Source organism: Osmerus eperlanus, chromosome 21 (assembly GCF_963692335.1).
Source record: "Osmerus eperlanus chromosome 21, fOsmEpe2.1, whole genome shotgun sequence".
Taxonomy (NCBI): Eukaryota; Metazoa; Chordata; class Actinopteri; order Osmeriformes; family Osmeridae; genus Osmerus; species Osmerus eperlanus.
In genome coordinates this window covers 10,689,893-10,713,618 of record NC_085038.1, presented here as the reverse complement: position 1 = coordinate 10,713,618, position 23,726 = coordinate 10,689,893, and the positions used below count along the sequence as shown (strand labels likewise).

The window sequence follows — 23,726 nt, the reverse complement described above, 5'->3', positions numbered from 1 at the left end:
GACGTTTTGGCTAAAATGTGATAGTTTGAACGTATATTTTTTTATAATCTTTTGAAATATCAATTTCTTGAAGCTTAATCTCTGTAAAGGTACAGAATGCTTAAATATGATGTTTCAAATTAAATAATTAAAATCAATCAAAAGTTAGTTTTTGCTATCCTGTAAAATTCTGAAAATGTCACTCACACTTTTCGCTCCAAGCCCTCGAATGGTTGTGCTCGCCGAAGGCTTGAGCACACCCAAATATTTGACGAAATGACCAGTACCAGTAATAGAGTTATCTCTACAGTTTTTGACATCGAAGTTCCGCACGCGAGTGGGGGCTAGTAGTCAAGGGAATATACTCTCAGAATGTTGCCGTTGGTTGGAAAACAGCACACATTGGTCAGACTTTTCACAACTCCACCAGACCCGACTGGACATGTCAAACTCCAAAAACTCCATCCGACCAACACCATTATTTTTAGGGGTGCTGAGATCAAATTTAGGGGTGCTTGAGCACCCCTAAAAAGGGCAGGGCTCGACAATAACGATGGCCCAATGGCCCAGGGCCAGTAAAAAGTAACATCGGGACAGTTAAACTAGCAACTCACTGGCCTGATCGGGCCACTGCAAATTATTGATTGAAGAAAAAAAAATTGCATTGTAAAAGTTAACATCCTTCATATGTTTTGCTATCTGCTAAATGCATAAATAACTTTGCAGCTCGTGGGGCGCTCAGTTGGCAAATCAAGAGTTGAGTAGTGAGTGACGAGTGGTTGTCAAATTGTAATTCTCTAATCTCAATACAATTTTTAACAACTGGCGCGAGACAATAAAGTGAAGATGGCAGCAAAGTAGAGCTACGAGCTCAAACGGAAGCAACTTTTTTTATGGAACGAAGATGCACTGTGTCGTCTGTCGTATGTTCCCGTCTAAAGCAGACAAAAGTGAATATTTTTACAGAGCCACCGACAATTTTCGAAAACAATACCTGACCAGCCATGCTAGCAGACAAGCCCCTGGTTTGTGTGACAGCTAAGCGGATGGTTGACAATCCATCTTCGAGGCCGTTGACCATGCTGGTCAGGAATTTAAATGTAGATGCCCATCGTGTTATTGCACAACTTATAACAACCGCATATCACGTAATTAAGACGGGCCAGCCGTTCGCCTCGTTCCCCCAGGCTATTGAACTGCAGCATCAGAATGGTATATTATATAATATTAGCATTGAGGGACCAGAGGTTTCAGTTTCAGCCAGACAGAGTTGTGCAGATATGGCTGTCAGCAGGGAAGAGAGCACGTCATGTTTGAGGTTAAAAGTCAATTGTTTTGCTGACTATTACCTTTAAATTTTTTATCACTAGAAATGTGATTTCATTTTTGTTCTTTTTATATCCAGGATGTGTTTAATAAATGGTTAACCATGTTAACAGAATAACACAACTTATAAGTCTTTGGTTTTGTTGTAATAATTATAAATTACAACTTTTGGATGGGGGGCCAATACGTTTCAAACCCACTGGCCCGATGGGACCAGTGCCAAAAAATGTTAATGTTGAGCCCTGAAGGGTCTAAAATCGCCCCTTCTAGGAGGACTGATTGATAAGTGCATCATACATTTAAGGCATAGCTAAGACTTGCATACAGTACATAATGTCACATTAGATAATGTACTTAAACTCGAGCTTGTGTGGTGCGTCGCTGTATATCAGTTGTAAAAATTACCCATCTGCAACCGACGTAAGCACACCCCACAATTTCCCCAGAAATTGTACCCTCTCTAGTTACATTAATAATTGCATTGCAGGTCGATTTTAAAGGTGTGCCCCTTAATTGTATGCTTGCGCTCCTACAATTTTCAGTCAGGGGCTACGGTGCTCCTAGTAAAAAAGGTTAGTCTGGAGCCCTGCTATAGATAGCGACGTAGGTATGATAGCTTGGAACTTCTGAAACAAAAGTAAATGTGGAGATAGTATAGCAACAATAGCATTTGGTTATTGTTCAATTACACAGTGGCAAAATTGTCATGCTATGTGTGCTTCGCCCACCTCCACACAAAGCTGCCAGCAAGGAGCGCAGCAAGCATATTACAGCAAAAAAACTCCCAACCTGCCTTCAGTCTGAACTGAATCACACTCCTCAAAGCCCGAAAAAACAAAGAACGCCCAACGTGGGGCTCGAACCCACGACCCTGAGATTAAGAGTCTCATGCTCTACCGACTGAGCTAGCCGGGCCATGAGTGAGCTGATTTATCTCTGAGTTCAAAACTGCTCACACAGATCCTATTATTTTCGACAATAATAAGTTGACAAATATGGTATTGTCAACCATGGTGGCCATTCAAATTTTAGAGCATATAGTTAACAACCCTTTAAATAGAGACATCAAGGCTAGCAGTGCTAGCCTAGCGCTACCTTAGCTATAGCAATGTTGCCAGCAATCCTAGTTATCATCAATCTACAGTAGTTTCAGTTAGGTATCTAGCATTAGTAGTTAGTGGATAAACGTAAACTGTTCTATAACACATCCTGCAGGCAAAAAAAAAAAAACACATGCCCCGTGTGAGGCTCGAACTCACGACCTTCAGATTATGAGACTGACGCGCTGCCTACTGCGCCAACGAGGCCTGAAACAATGTGCCCCGTGACGTCATTTTGAAGTGAAAGAGACTACAATCTTGGGAGAAACAACAAAAAGTATAATTTTGTTGATGTTGGAGTTGATGTGCATCAATTGTGCACCGAAAGAAATAAAAGACTCATAGTAAATACTGCATGTCCGGTTGTGAGTTTTTGTGTTGCTACTACTCACCACTGGGCGGCAGCATTGCGTCGACCTTTCAGATGTTGAAACGAGACCTGTGTGAGACAAGACAAACGTAATACTTTTTAATATTTCTAGTCAAACAAATACTGTAAAATACATCATTTTTGTTTAAAATATTATTGAAATCCCCCACTGACCTATAATCTGCCCACATCGACTGTTCATGTGTTCATTATACCACATACATTTTCAATAACACGCGGTTGGGATAAAGGCTGCAACAACAAGGCTAGCTATAAACGGTGTAGGCCTGCGAAGCACGTGGCCTAAGCATGGAAAGCCACTAGCCAACTTGCACAATTTTAAGCTAGGTCGCCAACACCCGAACCTAAGGTTCGACTTAATTTCACGGAGTCTGAGGTTTAAACATCAAATGTCGTTTGTGCTTCAATTTAAAAATATTCTAGCTACTAGGCTAACCTTAGACACTTGACCATTCCACAACAAGCATGGCCTTGTGGCTTAGTTCGTTGTTTATCAACGCTATCCATTAGGCTATGCCTACACCGCCATTAATGACATATTAATCAAGACAAAAACAATTCATACAAACAGCACCAAATATATCTTCCAAGTCTTTCACGAAATTCTGAATTATGTGGGAGGAAAAAGGAGTTAGCACTTACTCGAATGGAGAAAACTGAACAGTAAAGTGCGGGCATGCGAAGGACGTGGCATTTGTGTCGTGGAAAACTACTAGCGTTCGTTGTTAGTATGCCTATATCCAAATGAGGCTACAATCTAAATTCACATCACATGTACACTTATTTATTATGTTCTTTAACATCTGTAAACTTACGCTATATATTTCATCTGGTCTGAAGAACCACATGCAAAACCTTTAAGCTAGCTAGGTCACCACCACCCGAACCTAAGGACGGTTCGACGTCATTTCCATGAGTCTGAGGGCGTTTAAACATCAAATGTCGTTTGCGCTTTAATTCATAATATTCTAATACAAACAGATTAATAAACAGATTAACCAAATATATCTTCACGTCTTTCACGAAATAGTACAATTCTGAATTATGTGGGAGGAAAAAGGAGTTAGCCTAGCACTTACACGAAATGAGAAAACTGAACAGTAAAAATTGTGCGGGCCTGCGAAGGATGTGGCCTAGTAGTGTTGTGGAAAGTTACTAGTTTACGTAGTTAGATAGTATGCCTATATCCAAATGAGGCTACGATCTAAATTTATGTATTATGTTCTTTAACATAGGTGAACTTACGCTATATCTTTCATCTGGTCTGAAGAAACACATGCAAAACCTTTAAGCTAGCTAGGTCAACACCACCCGAACCTAAGGTTCGACGTAATTTCCACGGTCACCACTGCCCGTCCGGATCAAACAGGAACCTCTGGACTAGCAGAGCTTGAACATCACATCGAATGTCGTTTGCGCTTTAATTTATAATATTGTAGCTAGGCTAACCGTAGACACGTGTCCGTTCCACAATCATCGGGTTGTGGTTTAGTTCGCTGTTTATTATTAATGCTATCCGTCATTGAGAAAATATGAACCTAAACAAAAACAATTCATATAAACAGATTAAGCAAATACATCTTATATATATATATACGAAATGTTACAATTCTGAATTATGTGGGAGGAAAGGGGAGTTAGAGCTAGCTCTAGCACTTACACGAATGGCGAAAACCGAACAGTAAAAATGGTGCGAGCATGCGAAGGACGTGGCATAATTGTGTCGTGTAAAGTTACTAGTTTACCTAGTTACATGCCTATATCCAAATGATTTTACAATCTAAATTCACATCACATGTACACTTATTTATTCTTTAACATCAGTAAACTTACGCTGTAACATATGTTCCGTCATCTGGTCTGGAGAAGCACGTGCACAACTAGCCTATTAACTATAGGCCATGGGCTAACCATGAGCACCTTAGTCTCGCGACCTAATTTTCATAAGCTTTTTTCTATAGGTTTTATATATCAACATAAAGTTTGCATTAATTCATATAATTATGCTAACCTTTTCCATTATTATTAACCTTTGACACTAGTCCATTCCACAATCATGGGGCTGTGCGCTTTCTATAGTCTGCCCTACACCATCATTGAGGAAATATTACTAATGAAGAAAAAAAAAAAGATACAAACTGCACCACATTGATGAAATATATCTTCCAAGTCTTTCACGACATGTCATCTTATAACACGACTTACCAACAGCCTTTTTTTCTTACCAACAGCCTTCTTGCAACTTTGCATGGCCAAGCACGAGGCATCCCAGAACTATCCTAACTGCGTCACTAAAATACGGTTGTGTGATCATAGGCAGACTGGCAGGCGCCACCAGGAGCTATCATCATAGCGACAGTATCCTTGTTTTCGTAGGATTTTTAAATTCTCGAGACTATGCAGCTCTATACACTAACACCTTCTAATAGTGGATGTGCAATCCTCAGGTGTTAACAGGATACTTAGGTTGCCTATACGCGACATACCTAGAAGCTTACTTGGTGGTTGTAGTGGATGGTGAATCAACCATCCACTCGAGCTGACTCATCCACTCAACAAGCCTGTTGTTGACCACTACCGCCACACATTACAAAGTCACGCTCTCAATTTATGAAATATGAAATCACCACATATACACCATCCCAGTAAAGGGCTACCTCAACATGCACTGTCTTGTCACTCCTCACAACCCAGACCTCCGCTTTCACTCGATCACCTCAGTCCATACCGACACTCACAAAGGAGACAGAGGTCAACCATTCTGGAATCCAGCTCTATGCCTCAGCCCCACACAGGTATCCCTTTTTGGCCAATAAAATGACCATCATCCAAGATTATATACCCCCCCCTACACACACACACAAACTAGTCAAAAGCCATGTTTAATAATTTAATCTTAACATGCAGAAATCAGAAAATACTTTACAACCATGATTACATCAACAGCCAGGTCTTGTAGTGTGCAAGAGGGGTTGGAGTGTGGCCTTAAAGTCCTCGAATAGCTTCAGTCTGAGGTCTTACCTCTCAACCCTCCCTGCAAAAAAGTTAGCACGTAGAAAAATGGACTAAAACTGAAAAAAATCAAGTTCAACAAAAACAAACGGTCGTAAAAAAAAACAAAAACAAAGAACACCTACAGCAAGAACATGTTATTCTATATTAGATGCAGGTCCCTAGGTGGCTCAGTGGTGTCAATGGTGAATGAGAAACATCAGCGAGAGTCCTTCATATGGTGCTCCTTCATGTCCCTTCTCTAATACTGCATGTGCGTGTCTCCTTTAGCATAGCATCATCACCCTCCTTCAGGTCCTCTGGTCATGAGAGAATACAGGTCCAATCATTTACTCCTCACCGTCCGGACAGGGGTCAGACATAAGGGGAACATTTACTTGTGCCTGACCACCCCCCCCCCCCCCCCCCCCACCCCCAACCTTCTCCTTAGAACAAAACAACATAGGAATTAGAAGGCGTCAGAGCCATCCCTTCTGACTCCCCGGAGGAGTGGGAGGTCTGGACAGGATGTGATGCGGTGATGTTTTCTTCGGCGCTGGCGTCGCTCTCCGTTTCTGGGCTCAGAAAAGGATGTCCTCGTTCTTGATGAGAGACTCCACCACCTGCCTCTGGTAGCGGATGTCGTTGAGTGCCGTCATGGCATCCAGGTCTGGTGCCCTCATGAGGGTGGGGCCAAACACGATGCCCAGGTTCTCAGCACTCATCAGGTTCTGCTTCTCCTGCTGGGTCACCCTGGGGTGTGTGTGGGGGGGGGACACACACACAAGTAAGCATTGATGTGTTTGTGTGAGTATTATGGTGGTGTTGTGTGTGCGTATGTGTATGGTGTTATTGTGAGGTGTGTGTGTGAGGTGTGTGTGTGTGCTGACCTCTTCAGGTGGCCCATTAGGTGTCTCAGGGTCTCACAGTGGGCAGGAGGTAGCAGCTTCAGGGCTTCATGGAGGGACTCCAGACGCTTGTCAGCATCTGTGATCTCTACACACATAGAATCATATTATCTCCTAGACGCTTTGCAGATGCCCCCCCCCCCCCCCAAGTTACCACATTCCTTGACACACACATCTAAAACTGGGGTGAACTCACGTGCAACCTGTATGAAGCGGGGGTAGGCGTCGTAGGTTATAAGAGGGATGGGCAGGTCTCTGAAGTACAGCTTCAGGGCTCCAGTGATGATGTTGATGTCTTCGTACACATTGGCTGAGATGTCTGCCTTCTCTCCGTCTGACACACACACACACACACACACAGAGAGGAAAGGAGGGACTTTGGCTGGACATCCACACAGTAGATGTTCTAAACCCAAATTGGCAGAGAGGTAAAGGGAGACAAAGAATGAGAGAGAAAGAGAAAGAACAGAGATAGTGAGAGAGAGGAGAGAAGACAGATAGCGAACGAGAGGGTGAGAAAGGGAAAGAGTACGAGACAGAGACATGAGGGAGAAGAAAGAGAGACCCGCTGACTCACCACGGTCAAAAGCCAGCTTCACATCTTCTATCAGCTCACTGAACCCTGATATCCTGTACAGACCCTCTGACTCCACCCCTGGGGAAGGACAGACACTGTAAACCTGCTGTTCCCATTATAATAGATCATGCTAAAACAGACAGCAGCCAGCGCCATGTTTGTTTCCAGAATATAGACTGCTCCGAAACAGCCTCCCCCTACCAGACAGCCGTCGGTGGTCGTTTTCCAGGTTATAGACTCACCCCGGGCCTCTATCTCCTGAATGCACATGTCCACCACCATGGGCCTTTTAGTGTTGTGGGCCTTGACCAGCGTGGTGAGGTCACAGCTGTACACCTTCTTCACATGCTTCAGGTCGGGCTGGCAGTCGTTGGGGACCATCTTGGAACACTGCTTGTGGACGTTCAAGCCACAGTCTAGGCAAAGGGGAGTACGAGCATGAGATACTTTATCTTTCTGTCTTTTACACGGTCCCAAAAACATAGATGCACACAGGCCAAACACTGTTGCCGTGAGATGGTCTGGCTGTGTTCACCGACCCATGAGGCGATGCAGCATGGCATGAAATGTGTCATGATTTTAACCCTTGTGTTATCTTCGGCTCTTCTGACCCATCAGTCATTGTAACCCACCGTCGTATTGCGACAACTTTACCGCATACAAAAACAAAGTGAAGCATTTTCTTTTAACCGTCGGGCGTTGTGATCCTTTGGGTCATGTGACCCGAAGGCAGCACAAGGGTTAAGTACATCTGAATGAGTCAGGCCAAGGCTGAAGCCATTTGCATGGGTAACCACTGGGAAAGACGCCTGGTACTAGTTTGAAAAGGCTACGGTAAACTTAAGCAATGTAGGCTTTTTAAAAGGGGGGGAGGGGCAGGGCCACCAGACAGTTTCTTACCTGCACATTTGACTCCCTGAGCGATCAGCCCCCACATGAAGTTGGCACAGTACTCACACCAGTGGGGCCCTCGGAAGGTGTGCACCTGGACGTGACAGGACATGGGTCGGTTGAAGAGCAGAGGGTGAGGGAGGGACGGTAAAAAGACAGACAGGGTTGACGGCAGGAGGTGAGGAGAGAGAGGAAGACAGGTTTAAGGTATATAAAACCTGGGTGGGGGGAGGCTGTAGGACAGTCAAAGGAAAGCTAGAAGAAAGGAGAGATAGGAGGAGAGGAAAGGAAGAGAGAAAATACAAGAGAGAGGAAAGGTCGAGAGAGAGAGAGGTAGACAGGTTGTAGGAGGGATATTATATACGCCGTCTTACCTTGAAGTTGTGGACCTTCTCATATTTGGCCATGAGCTCGCTCTCCCTCAGCGTGGCGCGTCTCACCAGCGACGTCAGCTGGGAATGTCGTGGCAGAATTACAACCCGTGATATGGTTACGTGCTGAAATGAACTTGTGATTATGAACATGTGTGTTATTCCCTTTGCACAATGTCGAAACGTGTTCAATTTTTGTAGGCCCCTCGGAGTCAGAAGGAAAGGTCAGCTCAGGTTTTGGGGAGCAGAGACTGATATTGACCACACAAAGTAGAACGTAACCACATTCTTGTTGCCAAGATAGGCCCAAAAATGGGCGACTGATACCCACAACAGGATGCAGCTGCATCTGTTTACGTGAGAAAGGGACACTAGAGATAGATAAAGATGTACAAAGTAAATTTTACCCAAACTGAACGGTAGTTTACTCTTGTGAAATTCCCTGGACTCTTAGCTGGGGGAGGGTGGGAATCAACTCATTCATGCCGAGGGAGGGGGGAAATTCACTCATTTATGCCTATAAATACTGTGACCAAGCTGAAGATGTTAGCTAATATATTTTCCTGTATCCTGCTTGAAGCTTCAATAAACCATCAATGCCTTGATTTCAAAGAGCTCCGGAACTCTGTGTCTTCTCTATGATCAATACCTTCTGAATTTGCCACAACATGAACAAACACACTAGTAACAGTCTCACTGGCAGCTATAAAGTAAGTGACAAACTGTGTGGACCTGTATTGGGTTTGCAGGCAGGATAATGATCCTGACCACTTCCTCTCTACAGCTAAAACCACTGTTGCACCCCACCCTTCGAACTAGGGCTGGGCGGTATGGCCTAAAATGTATATCACTGTATAATTTTGATGCATGGACGGAAACATTATATGTCACAATATATTTGTTTTTCTATTACTTATTTCTAGTCCATTTGTTTGAATATAATGCAATCTGCACCGCTGCAGCTAATCTACCACACCCAGACGGATTTCAATGGGGTATGGCAGGTGTGTCGCATGAGTTGAATTTTTCTAACTTTTGCAGTGCTTTGCCATGGAAGATGAGCTAATATGTAGATTTCAACAGTACGTTTATGGGATCACAAGAAAACTTAGCTAGCTATAACTAATTATGACATGGCTGACTACTCGATTCTATTGGCCTACAATAAACATTTGACAATTCTAACCAACCACTGTGACAGTAGTCTAGGAAATGTTTTCCTAAAGAGAAGAGGACAGAAAGAGGGGCCGCAGACAGGAAGTACAGGGGCAGGCAGTCTTCTTCTCTCTAAACTTAACTTCTCTGCAGAGGACAACCCCACCACTGAGAACATTTAGTGTGTACACACACACACACACACACACAGAGTACTGCGAGGCCCACGTCTGCAGAGTACACTCATAAGCATCCCACAGCTGTTCTGTAGCTCTCCTTTCCCCTCCCTCACCCTCTCATCCGTGGCATCTCCCCCTTCCGCAGGACAATCAGGTGTGTCGGGGGGCTGCAGGGTGGGGTCCGGCCTCCTCAGGCTGCCCTCCAGGCTCTGGTTCAGAGTTGTGTAGCCCACATGTTCATAGATGGGGTTGATGGTCATCTTGGCAATGTACTCTGCAGCCTAGGATGGACACACACAAACACACACGGGTCATCAGTTGGTTGATTAATTCATGAATTGACTTGTTGGCTGACTAACTCGTTGATGTATTTATCAGTTGACTGAATGTGTTGGTTGGCAGTGACTGACTGATGGGCAGTGTGACTGACTGATACCTTGGTCTCTATGTAGAGGGTTATGAGTCCATCTGTCACCAGGTCATGGATGGACTCAAACCTCTTCTCCCCCACAAAGTGTTTCCCATCGTGGTACAAGCGGAAGTTCCTGGTCTGGTTCCCAAATCTGGCAGACCACACAAAAAGGGAAGAATGAAGAGGGAGAGAGATAGCGAGCAAGTTTGTGTACCGTAGGGCCAGGGGCAGAGCTGTTGTACTGTGTGTGTGTGTGTGTGTGTGTGTGTGTGTGTGTGTGTGTGTGTGTGTGTGTGTGTGTGTGTGTGTGTGAGAACACAAGAGGGCAGTGTGTGTGTGTACCGTAGGGCCAGTGTGTAGGTTCCAGGTTGTCGTTGGCTCTCTCTGATGAGGTAGCTCCCCTCTGCAACGCTGAGCAGTTGGTCTGCCTCCTCTCTGGAAATCATACCATGGTACCTGGGGGGCACAAACACACACACATTTGTTTATTGCAACCTGGAGGTGCAGTAATAGGCACTTCGGTTGAGTATGAGTACCAGTGTAGTACTGTGTTGTACTGTCTAGTAATTGGTATTGCTGTTTTTCTGTGTTGTCCTGAGTAACAGCATGTAGTTCTGTGTATTTCAGTCTGTTACTGTGTAGTACTCCATTATGCAGTGCAGTATGGCATTTTATTGTGTAGTACTCTGTAGTACTGAATACTACTGGTTAATGAAGTGCTGACTCACTCTCTGCCATAGTGCTTGGGTCTGCTGTCCACCTGAAATTGAATAAGAACATCAGAACATCTAACATCTAGACAGAGAGTATGAGAGAGAGAGAGAGAGAGAGAGAGAGAGAGAGAGAGAGAGAGAGAGAGAGAGAGAGAGAGAGAATGAGACAGACAGACAAGAGAGACAGACAGACAGACAAGAGAGAGAGATCTCACCTCACAGGTGCATGTGACTCTACGAGGGTGGGGAGCCTCTTGCTGGAGCTGGTAAACTGGTGCAGCAAACACACACACATATATACATAATCAGCATATTTAGATCAGCACCAACTTTACACTCCAGTTCATAATTAAGGGTCAATGTAATCACCGGGGTGCTAGTGAGGTTTAAATGTGTTTATACTTACGGTAGGACTTCCAGACAGGCGGCCTGTACTCATCATGGTCTGAGGGGAAACACAGGATGTGACATAATCATAGAATACATGGGATCAGGCATCATCACACAAACACACAGATTGTGAGATTTTTTAGAACCTTAAAATGAATATGGCAAATCATGAACCTCCTTTGTCATGGGTGAAACTCCTAGAGAACCTAGTGCATTAGTTCATAGGTCTTGTGGATGACAGAGAGATTCTTGTAAAGTCCAGCTCCAGCTGTCTGCTAACTAGACTAGCTCTGAGGGAGATGCTGCATGTCAGTCAGTCAGTCAGTCAGTCAGTCAGTCAGTCAGTGGAGCTGTTTCCAGTATATTCTGTTTTGGGGCTTTATCTACAGTGCACTGGTCCTGTTCTCTGCTTCCTGCAAATAACATACTGTACTCTTCCACCCGCTCTTTTTAAAATATTCGTTGACTCTTAATGCTCTCTCTCTCAAAGAGTGATGTGCGGCACCCCCCTTCCTCTGGTCTGTTAGATTACATTTCTTTATGTTTAGTAAAATAAGTTAACTTGACGTTGTTGTCAACAGCTATTTAATACCCTTCCCACAATAATAACGTTTTCTAGGTATTCTACCAGTTAGCCAAGCTAGTGAGACCATACACAAACAACTCTAATGTACTTACCGAACACATTTAAAGCCATATTCTCAGGGCTGATTCACGATTTGCTTACAATCTCCACCAATAAAACGTTGTTACTCTGGATGAAAAGGACGCAGATAACATTAACAGTATTATATTATAGTGCAGGCTCAGAGAAATGTAAATCCCATCCAATGTAGGCTAATACATAGAAGCCACATTTCATGTTTGGTTACAAAGGTTAACGAGATGTTGAATGTGCTGAGATTTAATTCATACCGTTACCTGTACCTAGCTAGCAAACGTTAGCTGGCTATTAACACATACACGCAGACAAAGAGACTAGGTGCGGTGCACAAAAGCATAACCATTGACAGAGACATATTGAATAAAGGGTGAATAAGGGTTCTGTTATTATGTCGTGCACGTAAACACGTTGATACTCACACCACATTGAGAACATTAAATAACATCCAGAACACTACGCTGTCCAACTCCAAGTAGCCATCTTGCATTGTCACGTGACTAGTATCCTGCCCTCCACTCGCCACTCTGGCATTAGACGGTGTTGGTGTCACCATGGTTACGATGTTGGGTGCGGGAGGGGGTGTCCTCGCTCCTCCGATGAGGGGACAAAGTCTGGCAGTAAAACAAGTCAAAGCATTATTCAGTCAAACAAGTTAGTGCTAGATGCATACTTATGTAATTGAATGTAATCTCATTGAGGGTTTTTTGCACTGTCCTGTCATCAGAATTACTAGTGCACAGTGCCCGTGATGCAGTCGGTGATAACAGTAATGTCAGTGAAACACACAAATAGGCTACAGATTACTTAAACTATAGATAGTTCTTAGTGCACATGAGACAGTTGGTGGCACATGATTCCTGAAATTATAGATAGATAAGTGCAGTGCCCGTGATGCAGCTGGTGATGAGTTATTCTCAGTGGTTTTGGAACCTATATTTCTCATCTCTGAGTACTTGTTAAACCTCATTTATTCTCGTCACTTATGCACATCATAAAAGCTTAATTTAATAATTTCGCATTATTTTAAACAAATTGCCAATAGTTTTAGATATGTTGACTTAAGTTAATAGAATTATACTCTTGAACCTGGCTCGAACTAGCCTACTAGCTTTTTCATAGAAGAATTTTAGCTGATTTTTTCTAAATTTGAAACCAATCCGAAATGGGTAAACTAGCACCCAATTTGCTTATAGCCTACATCAAAAACAGTTGCCTGGAACTGAGCTTGTGGGTACGAACAGGGCACAAGCACAAAAGGAAACATAGCCGATCGCCGATTTACCTGGAGATGACTGAGCACAGGGAGAAAGGGGTTGATAATCTACAATTGCCTGCCCTGCTGTAGCCAGTTTTGCACACACATTAGGGAATCGGGCTATTAATCAGAAGGTTGCCGGTTCGATTCCTGGCCGTGCTAAAATGACGTTGTGTCCTTGGGCAAGGCACTTCACCCTACTTACCTCGGGGGGAATGTCCCTGTACTTACTGTAAGTCGCTCTGGATAAGAGCGTCTGCTAAATGACTAAATGTAATTGACGAACATCACTTTCTGTTGTTCTTCCACTTCGCTTTCATCATGGCAGAGTAGGCCTACCCCCGCTCTATGTTTTCACACAAATCTTAATAACTAGTGCAATTGACTAATAGGCCTACTAGCCTACTTCAAATTAAATAGGTCTACAACCACAAAGGTTCCACATTGAGCTTTTTTTTTCTTTGCTGGCTTTACATAAGAATCAACTTCACTACGTCATAGACTGTAATTTCCTGAAAGTCTAATATCTCTCAGATTTTGTCACCTAGCTGCCTCATGGGAGATGGTACGACCAATCTTTAGCGAAACAAAGTCTACTGTATTTTTTCACATAGGTCTATTGTTGTTCGGATTCATTTTAAACTAAATTGTTGCCTGAAGTGTTGGTAAAAAGGCGAAGACATGTTCTTGAGGCAGACTTTGTATCTGAACAGGCTACAAATTATTTGAGACTGAGAGCGTATATAAGTCTGAACAAAAGTTCTCCTGGACTGAGACAGATCTGACGTTAAGGCAAGACAACGATGGAAGCCCATGGTAGTTCAGGTAAATGAACTCTGATTACATCTGAATATGGTAAAATATCCCCTGTATAAAATGTAAAATGAGCTTGTATTAATCAATTTAGATTCTTACAATTTGAATGTGAATGGCAGGTAACTCGATCCATCTCTCAGAGATGAGGATTGTGCTGCTGGGGTGGATAGGTGCAGGGAAGAGTTCATCAGGGAACATCATCCTGGGTAGAGAGGAGTTTAAACTGAGGACAGCTCAGTGTGTGAAGAGACTGGGAGAGGTAGCAGGGAGGCAGGTCACCGTGGTTGACACTCCAGGATGGTGGAGGGATTTCCCTGCAGAGTACACAACTAAGATGGTTAAACAGGAGATTGTACGGAGTGTGTCTCTGTGTCCCCCAGGACCCCACGCCCTCCTCCTGGTCATACAAGGAGGGGGTTCATTCACTGAGAAACACAGATTATCAGTAGAGAAACACCTGCAGCTTTTTAATGAGAGAGTCTGGAGTCACACTATAGTGCTGTTCACCTATGGGGACTATCTAGGAGACACAACCATTGAGCAGCACATTCAACAAGAGGGGAAGGCTCTCCAGTGGCTTGTTGAGAAATGTGGGAACAAGTATCATGTCCTCAACAATGAGAACAGGGGTGATGGCTCTCAGGTCACAGAGCTGCTGGACAAGATAGAGGAGATAGTAGCAGGAAAAAGAGGAAGACATTATGAGATCGGGAGAGGAATACTGGACAAGTTAAGAAAGTGGAGGAGAACAAAAGAAGAAAAAACAAAAGAAAGACAGAAGGTGCCAAAACAGAGAGAGATCCATCAAACAATAGGTGAGTTGTGTTTTTTGGTCTAAAGGAACGTGCAGTGAAAATAAAATATGTGGTTGTGATACAAAAGTTGTTTGAGAGACATCACCCTTTTGTCTCTTAAAACTTAATTCCTCATTTATCTTTGAATTGTTATCATCTTAGAATTGTTTTTAGCAGAAGGCCCATTGTCGACCATTTCACCAAAAATACAAGTGGTTTAGGTAAACTAATTTAAGACTTTCCATCAAATATTATTCTACTTTTGCCAGCAAGGAAATACTGTATGTATGTATTTTTTATGGGCTCTCATTTCAAAACTCCCCCTCTTTTGATGCTGCACAAAGCCCACTGTCTTTTTAAACATCCAAATGCTCTTCTGTTTAAATTCACTCTCCAACAAGTAAGACAATTAACAATGAGACAAAATAACAACAATTTGGTGTGAACAAAGAGCACAGCAGTAATCTGCATTATTGAATTTGAGGGGCACAACTGGTTAGTGGACAACTGTTTACAATGTTTCTCTCTCTGACAGGTGACTCTGTCCATCTCTCAGAGCTGAGGATTGTGCTTCTGGGGTGGAGAGGTGAAGGGAAGAGTTCATCAGGAAACACCATCCTGGGCAGAGAGGAGTTTGACCTGAGGACAACTGTTGAGTGTGTGAAGAGAGAGGGAGAAGTTGCAGGGAGACAGGTCACTGTGGTCGACACACCCGGATGGATAGGGAGTGTACCTGTAAAGGGCACTACTGAGCTGGTTAAACAGGAGATAGTACGCAGTGTGTCTCTGTGTCCCCCAGGACCCCACGCCCTCCTCCTGGTCATAGTGGGGGTGGCTTCATTCACAGAGGAAGATGCAAAATCTGTAGAGCAACACATGGAGCTTCTCAGTGAGAGAGTCTGGAGTCACACTATAGTGCTGTTCACCCATGGGGACAATCTGGGAGATACAACTATTGAACAGCACATTCAACAAGAGGGGAAGGCCCTCCAGTGGCTTGTTGAGAAATGTGGGAACAGGTATCATGTCCTCAACAATAGGAACAGTGGTGATGGCTCTCAGGTCTCAAAGCTACTGGACAAGATGGAGGAGATGGTGGCAGGAAACAGAGGAGGACACTGTGAGATGGACAGAGAGATACTGGAGAAGATACAGGAGAGAAGGAGGGCAGAGGAAGAACGAGCACAGGACAGGCTGGTGAAAATGCACAAACAGAGAGAGACTCTCAGATCACTAATGGGTGAGTTTATCCCACATTTACATGCATTCAATTAGCGGACGCTTTTATCCAAAGTGATGTGCAAATATTTCACCTTCTTGCAAAGTGTAATATCTAAACTGCATAGTGCATAGAAACATATTTTGTTCTCCACCACAACCTCTGTGGGAGCAGATGCTTCATCTCCACCAAAGGTGTGGCATCAATTCAGGTCTGGCATCTATACACTTGTTGTCAGTCAGCTGAGAGGAGAAGAGAAGTTTCATCAGACAAGAACAATGACCAGATCTAGGAGGCAGCAACATCTATATGAGGCAGGTAGATCAGAGAGCTCAGTAATGTAGAGAGAGAGAGAGAGAGAGAGAGAGAGAGAGAGAGAGAGAGAGAGAGAGAGAGAGAGAGAGAGAGAGAGAGAGAGAGAGAGAGTGAGAGAGAGAGAGAGAACAAGGATAATCACAGAATGTGATACAGAGTAGAACAACACACAAAAACAGTTCATATGTCCCCAGCCAGATATGTGCCCCCCTTATCTACAGTAAATCCATAAATGACTGAACTCCAAAGTATCATAAAAATATAGTGTGAATGATGACAGTCTAGATGTAGGGTAACACAGATGTAATAGTTTTAGAAATGTGTTGTAAGCAGAAAGTGGGTTTCATAACTGCAGTACACAATTAAACGGACAGATTATGCTAAATTAAATAAAAAAGAAGAAAATCCTCGTATCCATATAGCTATTTATCCATCTAGATTGTTTTTGTGTGACGAATAAGCCGAGTGCGATCTAGCTCCATTGTATAAGAGAGGCAGCAGACATCTCTTTGGCCGATATCTCCAAAACTCTGGAACTCAAACCAAAACAATCTAGATAACTACATAGTACTACGGGTAAGATAAAAAAAAAAATTGGATTATTGGTTGAACCTTCAACCTAGAGATTGGGATTCATGTATATAAAGGTACAGAAAATAAATCCTCCCATTTTGCCAACGCCTCACTTGTCATTCTCTCTCTTCTTATCACTCCCTCTGCAGGTCACTGCCTCCATCTCTCAGAGCTGAGGATTGTGCTGCTGGGGTACCGTTACGCAGGGAAGAGTTCTTCAGGAAACACCATCCTGGGCAGAAAAGAGTTTGACCAGAGGACAGGTGCTCAGTGTGTGAAGAGAGAGGGAGGAGTAGCAGGGAGACAGGTCACTGTCATTGACACTCAAGGATGATGGAGGACTTGCCCTGTAGAGGACACTACTGAGATGGTTAAAGAAGAGATACTATGCAGTGTCTCTCTGTGTCCCCCAGGTCCCCACACTGTCCTCTTGGTCATACAGGGAGGGGGTTCATTCACTGAGGAGGAGGCAAATTCTATAGAGCAACACTTGCAGCTTCTCAGTGAGAGAGTCTGGAGTCACAATATAGTGCTGTTCACCTGTGGGGACTATCTGGGAGATACAACCATTGAGCAGCACATTGAGACAGAAGGAAAAGCCCTCCAACAGCTTGTTGAGAAATGTGGGAACAGGTACCATGTCCTCAACAATAAGAACAGTGGTGATGGCTCTCAGGTCACAGAGCTGCTGGACAAGATCGAAGAGATGGTGGCAGGAAACAGAGGAGGACACTATGAGATAGACAGAGAGATACTGGAAAAGATTGAAAAGGTAGAACTGTGGAGAAGAACTTCAATAGAGAAAGCAAAAGAAAGAAGGATGAAGGTGCAGAAACAGAGAAAGATCCACCAAACATTTATATGTGAGTTGTTTTGTTTTAATGGAGCAATCACCCTCATTTACAATAATTGGAATAATTGGAACAGGTGAAAGCCCAGTTGGGAGTTTATTGAAAAACAAAGGATAAGTACTGCAGGTCCACACATGTAGTATCCATACCTTACTGCTGGGAGGAGAGATGTGAGGTCTGACCGGATGTGGTCTCATATACAATCGAAAAGACATTCAAATTGAGACAATATAGCATCAAATAGAGTGTGTGAAATGCATGTGTGTAATCTGCATTTTGGAATTTTAGGGACACAGCTGGTTAGGGGACATCTATTTACATGGTTTCTCTCTCTGATAGGGGAGTCCCTCCATCTAACTGAGCTGAGGATTGTGCTGCTGGGGTTTAGAGGTGCCGGGAAGAGTTCTTCAGGAAACACCATCCTGGGCAGAGAAGAGTTTGACCTGAGGACAGCTGCTCAATGTGTGAAGAGACAGGGAGAAGTAGCAGGGAGGCAGGTCACTGTGACCGACACTCCAGGGTGGTGGCGTGATTTCCCTGTAGAGGGCACTATTAAGCTGGTTAAAGAAGAGATAGTACGCAGTGTGTCTCTGTGTCCCCCAGGACCCCACGCCCTCCTCCTAGTCATAGTGGGGGTGGTTTCATTCACAGAGGAAGATGCAAAATCTGTAGAGCACCACATGGAGATTCTTGGTGAGAGAGTCTGGAGTCACACTATAGTGCTGTTCACCAGTGGGGACAATCTGGGAGACACAACTATTGAGCAGCACATTCAACAAGAGGGGAAGGTCCTCCAGTGGCTTGTTGAGAAATGTGGGAACAGGTATCATGTCCTCAACAATATGAACAGGGGTGATGGCTCTCAGGTCACAGAGCTGCTGGACAAGATAGAGGAGATGGTGGCAGTCACCAGTGGAGATGTGTTCTGCCTGGAGGGCATCAGAGATGAAGAGCAGAGTTCTGAGTGGAAGATACCATTTCTGCCTGAGAGGAGGATTAGAAGCATAGATGATCCTCCTTCTTGTGAGTTTGACATTATAGTTATGATCACATTATATAGTGATAAAGTAATAATAATGTAGTAATAAAGTACTGTACGTAATGTAAGTAAGTGATTCAAATGAAACCTGTCAGATTTGAGTAATACAGTATAGCCAAGTTTAAATTTCATTATATTTTTCAACATATGTTCATAATCTTAGAATGAATCACAGAATCACAATTCTTTCATGTAAAACTTTGTCCCACCTGTAAGTAATATTCAATCACATTTTATGTTAAGTAGTTATAATGACACCTAGAACACTTGGTGCTGTTGATAACGAGTGTTGTTGTTCTTCAGTGAGTGGGGCCAGCAGAACAGAAACCACCAACAACTCTGAAGACATATCTGACTGGGGGTCAGAGACTGGATCACGACCTGACGGTAAGACCAGGGTCAGAGGTCATAGAGGGTCATGTCTACTGAGGGTAGGACCAGGCTCAGAGGTCATAGAGGGCCATGTCTACTGACGGTAGGACCAGGGTCAGAGGTCATAGAGGTCATGTCTTATGAGGGTAGAACCAGGGTTTGTGGGACTGCTGACCCTCCTCAGTCTAGCCTCTGGTGTTCAGTGTGGTCTGGTCCGCTTTTTCCACAGGGAGTGGCGGTGACGGATCTGAGTGCCAATCTCTGAGAAGCTCTGCACATGACTCCGCCTATGGCTCTGACACTTCCTGTCCGTCACGTCACCTGACCTCAGTGGTGAGATCAGCCAGATCTAGGACTGGTGTGAGGTAAGCAGATGAATCCTGGAGTTCTTGAGACAGCTGTATCTTTACCTGGTCCATTCAGTCAACACTGTCTTCCCTCCCTCTCCACAGCCCAGGAAACACCTGCTGGCTGGAGCCACTCTGAGTTCTACACCAGAGGAACTTGTAAGAACAATAGAACAATAGTACACATCGCAGTACAGTACTTTACACATCTACTATTTAGATCAAAAGTTTGGCAATGTAAAGTACTGTGATGTATTTTTGTTAAATTGTAGATCTGCTCTGTAACATGAGAGAACACTGGACGGGTCTTGGTTTGATCAAGTATTTCTCTGTATTCCAGACTCCGACTGTAGTGACTCCAGAAACTGCAGTAGAACTCACAGAAACCTCATACAGGTGATCCTTCCAGCCACTAACAACATACTATCAGGGTTCAGTGGTATTGTCCCAGGTGTTTCTGCAGTAGTGAGTGAGCTGGTTCTGCTGTGTCCCCAGGCTCTGCTGCCCTCAAGCAGGCTTGTTCCAGTGCAGTCTGACTGGCCTCATGTTCCTGATGGAGGGCCAGGGGGAGGTGCTCTACAGGACTGTTCAATGGGACCAAGGTCTGCTGTACTCCACAGGCCGCTCCCCTGCTGGACCCCTGTTCACCATCGACTGTCTCCAGGGCTCTGTCTGTCAGCTGCACCTCCCACACTGTGAGATTCTCTCTGGTGAGTTACACCTAGAAACATCTCACCCAGCAGACTGTATGTGCTTGACTTCTACCTGTCCAGGATAGTCCTATCCTAGACTGTCTATTATAGACAATGAGGTAACGCAGTGAGAGTGACAGGTTACTGTGTTTCAGGAGAGGGGCGTGAGGTGCTGTCTGTGGCTCATGTTACTGGAGGCAGCATGGAGCTCGTGCCTCCACTGAGGGTGACAGGATCTCATGTGGTGGTGGATGTGACAGACCTGTCCCTGTGGGGCCTGGTCAGGTGGTTTCTACCCTCCCTCACCATCAAGGGCCAGGTGCTCCTCTTCCTCCAGCAGCTGAGCCCCATGTATACCATCCTCAACGTGATGGTTCTGCCCAGCAACGTGCCTCTCTCTGAGGTAAACATCCGTGCTCCACATCCACAGTGACCTGCTGGAATCATGGAATGCTGAGCTTACCATGATAGTCTTCAGGGAAGATAGTAGCCTCCTCTGTCTGGTTGCAGGTGAAGGAGAAACAGGAGGGAACCACCTACCTGCGTGTCAGTTCTGACTGCCGGCTAGCTAAGGGGGACAGGTACAGTCTCACGTGTCATCTGGAAGAGACACCCCGGATACAACCAAAGGTAGGTGACTCATTGGGTCACACTAGTTCCAACAATGTGGTTTCAATATTGTGCTACAGTAGATGCTGACTCATGACTGGGTTCTTCCCTGTTCCAGTGTGTTGAGATGGACTGGAGCTACGGATCCAACTACCACCCCACATTCCAGGTGTTCCTGCTCCCCGTCACACAAGAGGTGGAACTCATTCTGTTGGAGGGGAGGCTGGAGGGGGTGGAGGTGTGGTCGGGGCTGGTCCCACTGACAGGTAACACCAGCACCACCAATTAAATGTGTTTGTAAAACTATTCTTGTTGGTTAGTAGGGTTGTTGTCATAACAAGTAAAGGTGAATGAGTATCTGAGGTGAATCTTTAGTCTGTTAGCTGAGTCTGCTACTCTGGAGTGTTCTCTCCATGGGAACGGACTGATGATGTCACTGACTGGTTGCAGGTGCTGCTGTCACCGGGACGTCAACATCTGAGGGACCGTCTCAGCGGGCTCAGAGTGAACATGCGGAGCAGCAGCTGAAGGCTGTGAGGTCAGAGTTTGTGAAGCGTGTGTCGGTCCCTGTGCTCAACAGTCTATTGGATGAGCTCCGTCAGCATGGAGTCATCACGCAGGAAGAGGAGGAGTCTGTCAAGGCCATCGCTGAGAGGGCGGAGAGAGCGCGCCACGTCATCGACGCCGTGCTGAACAAAGGAGCTGAAGCCTGCCGCATGATGACAGTGTTCTTACTTGAGCAGGACTCCTACATGAGCAAGAAGCTTGGTCTCAGTTAGGATAGATTAGAAGCGAAACTGTATATGTGTGAGGTTTTGTTGTAAAAGAGAAGACAATTAAACAAAAAGGGCTGTGAAAAAATTATGTTGTGAACTGAAGTATCTGAAGTCATTTGACTTGGTTTCTCTGTCCCATTTCAGTGCTTCTCTCACTGCCTACTCCCTTTCCTGTTCACCTGATAAGCCTCTTTTCCTTTTATCTCTCCTTCCTCCTGAGAAATACAGAACATGGGTTTTGGTACCGAATACTGTTGGAGACAAAGAGTCTTATTCAAGCTATTATCAAACACACACACTGACATATGCACTCATATACACAACAATTCTGCATTGTGCAGGACCAGGGGTGTATTCCAGGTAGCGTGTTTAACAAACTCTGAACCTAACCCTGAACTTGAGTTGAGTTACTCTAAAATGGGAAACTCCAACTTTTCGGTTCCAGAAAAGCTGATTTGAATTTGTTACGTCAACTCTGAGTACCTCAACTCTGAGTTAAGCGCGGGCATGAGAACTATTAAAAGCCAACATCAATGGAGCTCCGATACTATAGGATCCACCATGGCACCCGGCGACAAAAAACGTTGTCCTACCTCACTACACTTCAGATATAAAGTTTAATTTTGTAGAAACCACATCTAGTAGGAACAAAATATAGGCTATAGCGTGAAATCACGCACCAATGAAAACTCGCTTGGATCAATCTAAATTAGAATGTTGATTTTGGCTTCGGTCCAATTTGTATTGCGTCCGGATCCGAATCTGGACCGGAGTCCGCCTATTGAGTAGTCTACCCCCGGTCTAAAGGGACCCGACAGAGTTTACATTTTCGATATCTTCACCAAAAAATTATTTAATCATTCAGTATTCCAGGTATTCCTCAATTAACTTGTTTTTAGTCATCACAAGTCCTTATTTTCATTTTTTCTTACTTTTTGTATAAAAATCATTTTTGTATCATTACCCCTCCAATGCACAACATGGGTCTAAAATGACCCACATTATTTTAGTTAGTTTCCTCAATGATCACAATGACTCAATGTCACAATTGCTTAGAGCCTTGCTGCTCTTGTTGGTTAGTGGTAACTGATTTAAATTGTTGAAAGATTTTTTACTGTTGCTTGCTTTTCCACAGGTACACTTGCACTTATAGCGATTCATGTTGTTTAATTGTAACTTGTTTAACTACATGCTCTTGTGGTTCTTCGCTTTGGCACTTATTTTGGTTGTTCACAATATGTGCTTCATGTTTTGGCTACCCGCAATGTTTTTTGGGGCTATCTTGTTGGTATCAGTGACCTATGCACTTTGTAAAGCTCTCTTTTGGAAGTCGCTTTGAATAAAAGCATCTGCTAAATGAATAAATGTAAATGTAAATTAATTTCCTATGATATTTAATGCATGGCTGAGTGTTTCTTTGCCATATCTTTTTAAATCAACTCATTTCATAATGCAATATTCCAATACTTATTTTTCTGTTTATTTTCTTAATTTATAAACAACCATTGTTTTTGTGTTACTACCTTCAGTTTACAAACATGGGTCAAAAATGACCCATATGTATTCTTATGGAGTTTGATAGGATTTTTTTTTATTTGTTAATTTTTGCAATTTGGAACATATTTACTGTGGATAACAGTCGACCTGCACTGAGTTGGATGGCTGGCTGAAATCCTTGGACAAGTCAGGCCTACCTGGGAAGTTTCAAGCCTGGGTCTACCAACATGGCATTCTTCCCAGGATCCTGTGGCCCCTCCTTGTCTATGCGGTCCCTATCTCAACAGTTGAGACCTTAGAGAGGAGGGTCAGCAACCACCTCCGGAGATGGCTTGGATTACCAAGGAGCCTGAGCAGCATTGCACTCTAAAAAACTGCAACTGCAAGGGCTAGGATCCTTTTCCAACTCTCCAAATGAAGACCAGGGGGAAGGAAGGGCGACAACTTGTTCAGGAGGAGGTGAGAGCAGCAGTGGAGGAGACGAGAACCTGCAAGGCAGTGGGAATGAAGCAACAGGGAGCTTG

At 44.1% G+C, this 23,726-nt stretch overlaps 2 protein-coding genes and 2 non-coding genes across 4 annotated transcripts; 1 reads left to right on the top strand and 3 right to left on the bottom strand.

Moving 5' to 3' along the window:
* Positions 1-2,147: 2,147 nt before the first annotated feature.
* On the bottom strand, positions 2,148-2,220 carry trnak-cuu (transfer RNA lysine (anticodon CUU)). Its single transcript has one exon. It is a non-coding gene; the product is annotated as a tRNA-Lys (tRNA).
* Positions 2,221-2,539: 319 nt separating this feature from the next.
* On the bottom strand, positions 2,540-2,612 carry trnam-cau (transfer RNA methionine (anticodon CAU)). The gene has a single exon. It is a non-coding gene; the product is annotated as a tRNA-Met (tRNA).
* Positions 2,613-5,661: 3,049 nt separating this feature from the next.
* Positions 5,662-12,495, bottom strand: LOC134007683 (N-chimaerin-like). The gene is made up of 15 exons (XM_062447305.1): positions 12,467-12,495; positions 12,062-12,137; positions 11,400-11,438; positions 11,209-11,264; positions 11,009-11,040; positions 10,623-10,736; positions 10,305-10,431; positions 9,982-10,149; positions 8,538-8,615; positions 8,173-8,257; positions 7,515-7,688; positions 7,273-7,350; positions 6,892-7,029; positions 6,678-6,783; positions 5,662-6,540 (listed from the first exon to the last, which is right to left on the bottom strand). The coding sequence occupies exons 2-15, from the start codon at positions 12,078-12,080 to the stop codon at positions 6,369-6,371; spliced, it is 1,386 nt and encodes a 461-aa protein (XP_062303289.1). The 5' UTR covers positions 12,081-12,137; positions 12,467-12,495; the 3' UTR covers positions 5,662-6,368.
* A 1,371-nt stretch (positions 12,496-13,866) lies between these two features.
* On the top strand, positions 13,867-21,708 carry LOC134007886 (uncharacterized). The gene is given in 14 exon segments (XM_062447604.1): positions 13,867-14,127; positions 14,238-14,933; positions 15,448-16,152; positions 17,169-17,882; positions 18,210-18,893; positions 19,213-19,296; positions 19,511-19,646; positions 19,739-19,787; positions 19,969-20,024; positions 20,124-20,338; positions 20,476-20,723; positions 20,831-20,950; positions 21,048-21,195; positions 21,380-21,708. Coding segments are annotated over 14 exon segments (4,206 nt in total). The 5' UTR covers positions 13,867-14,105.
* The last annotated feature ends 2,018 nt before the right edge of the window (positions 21,709-23,726 follow it).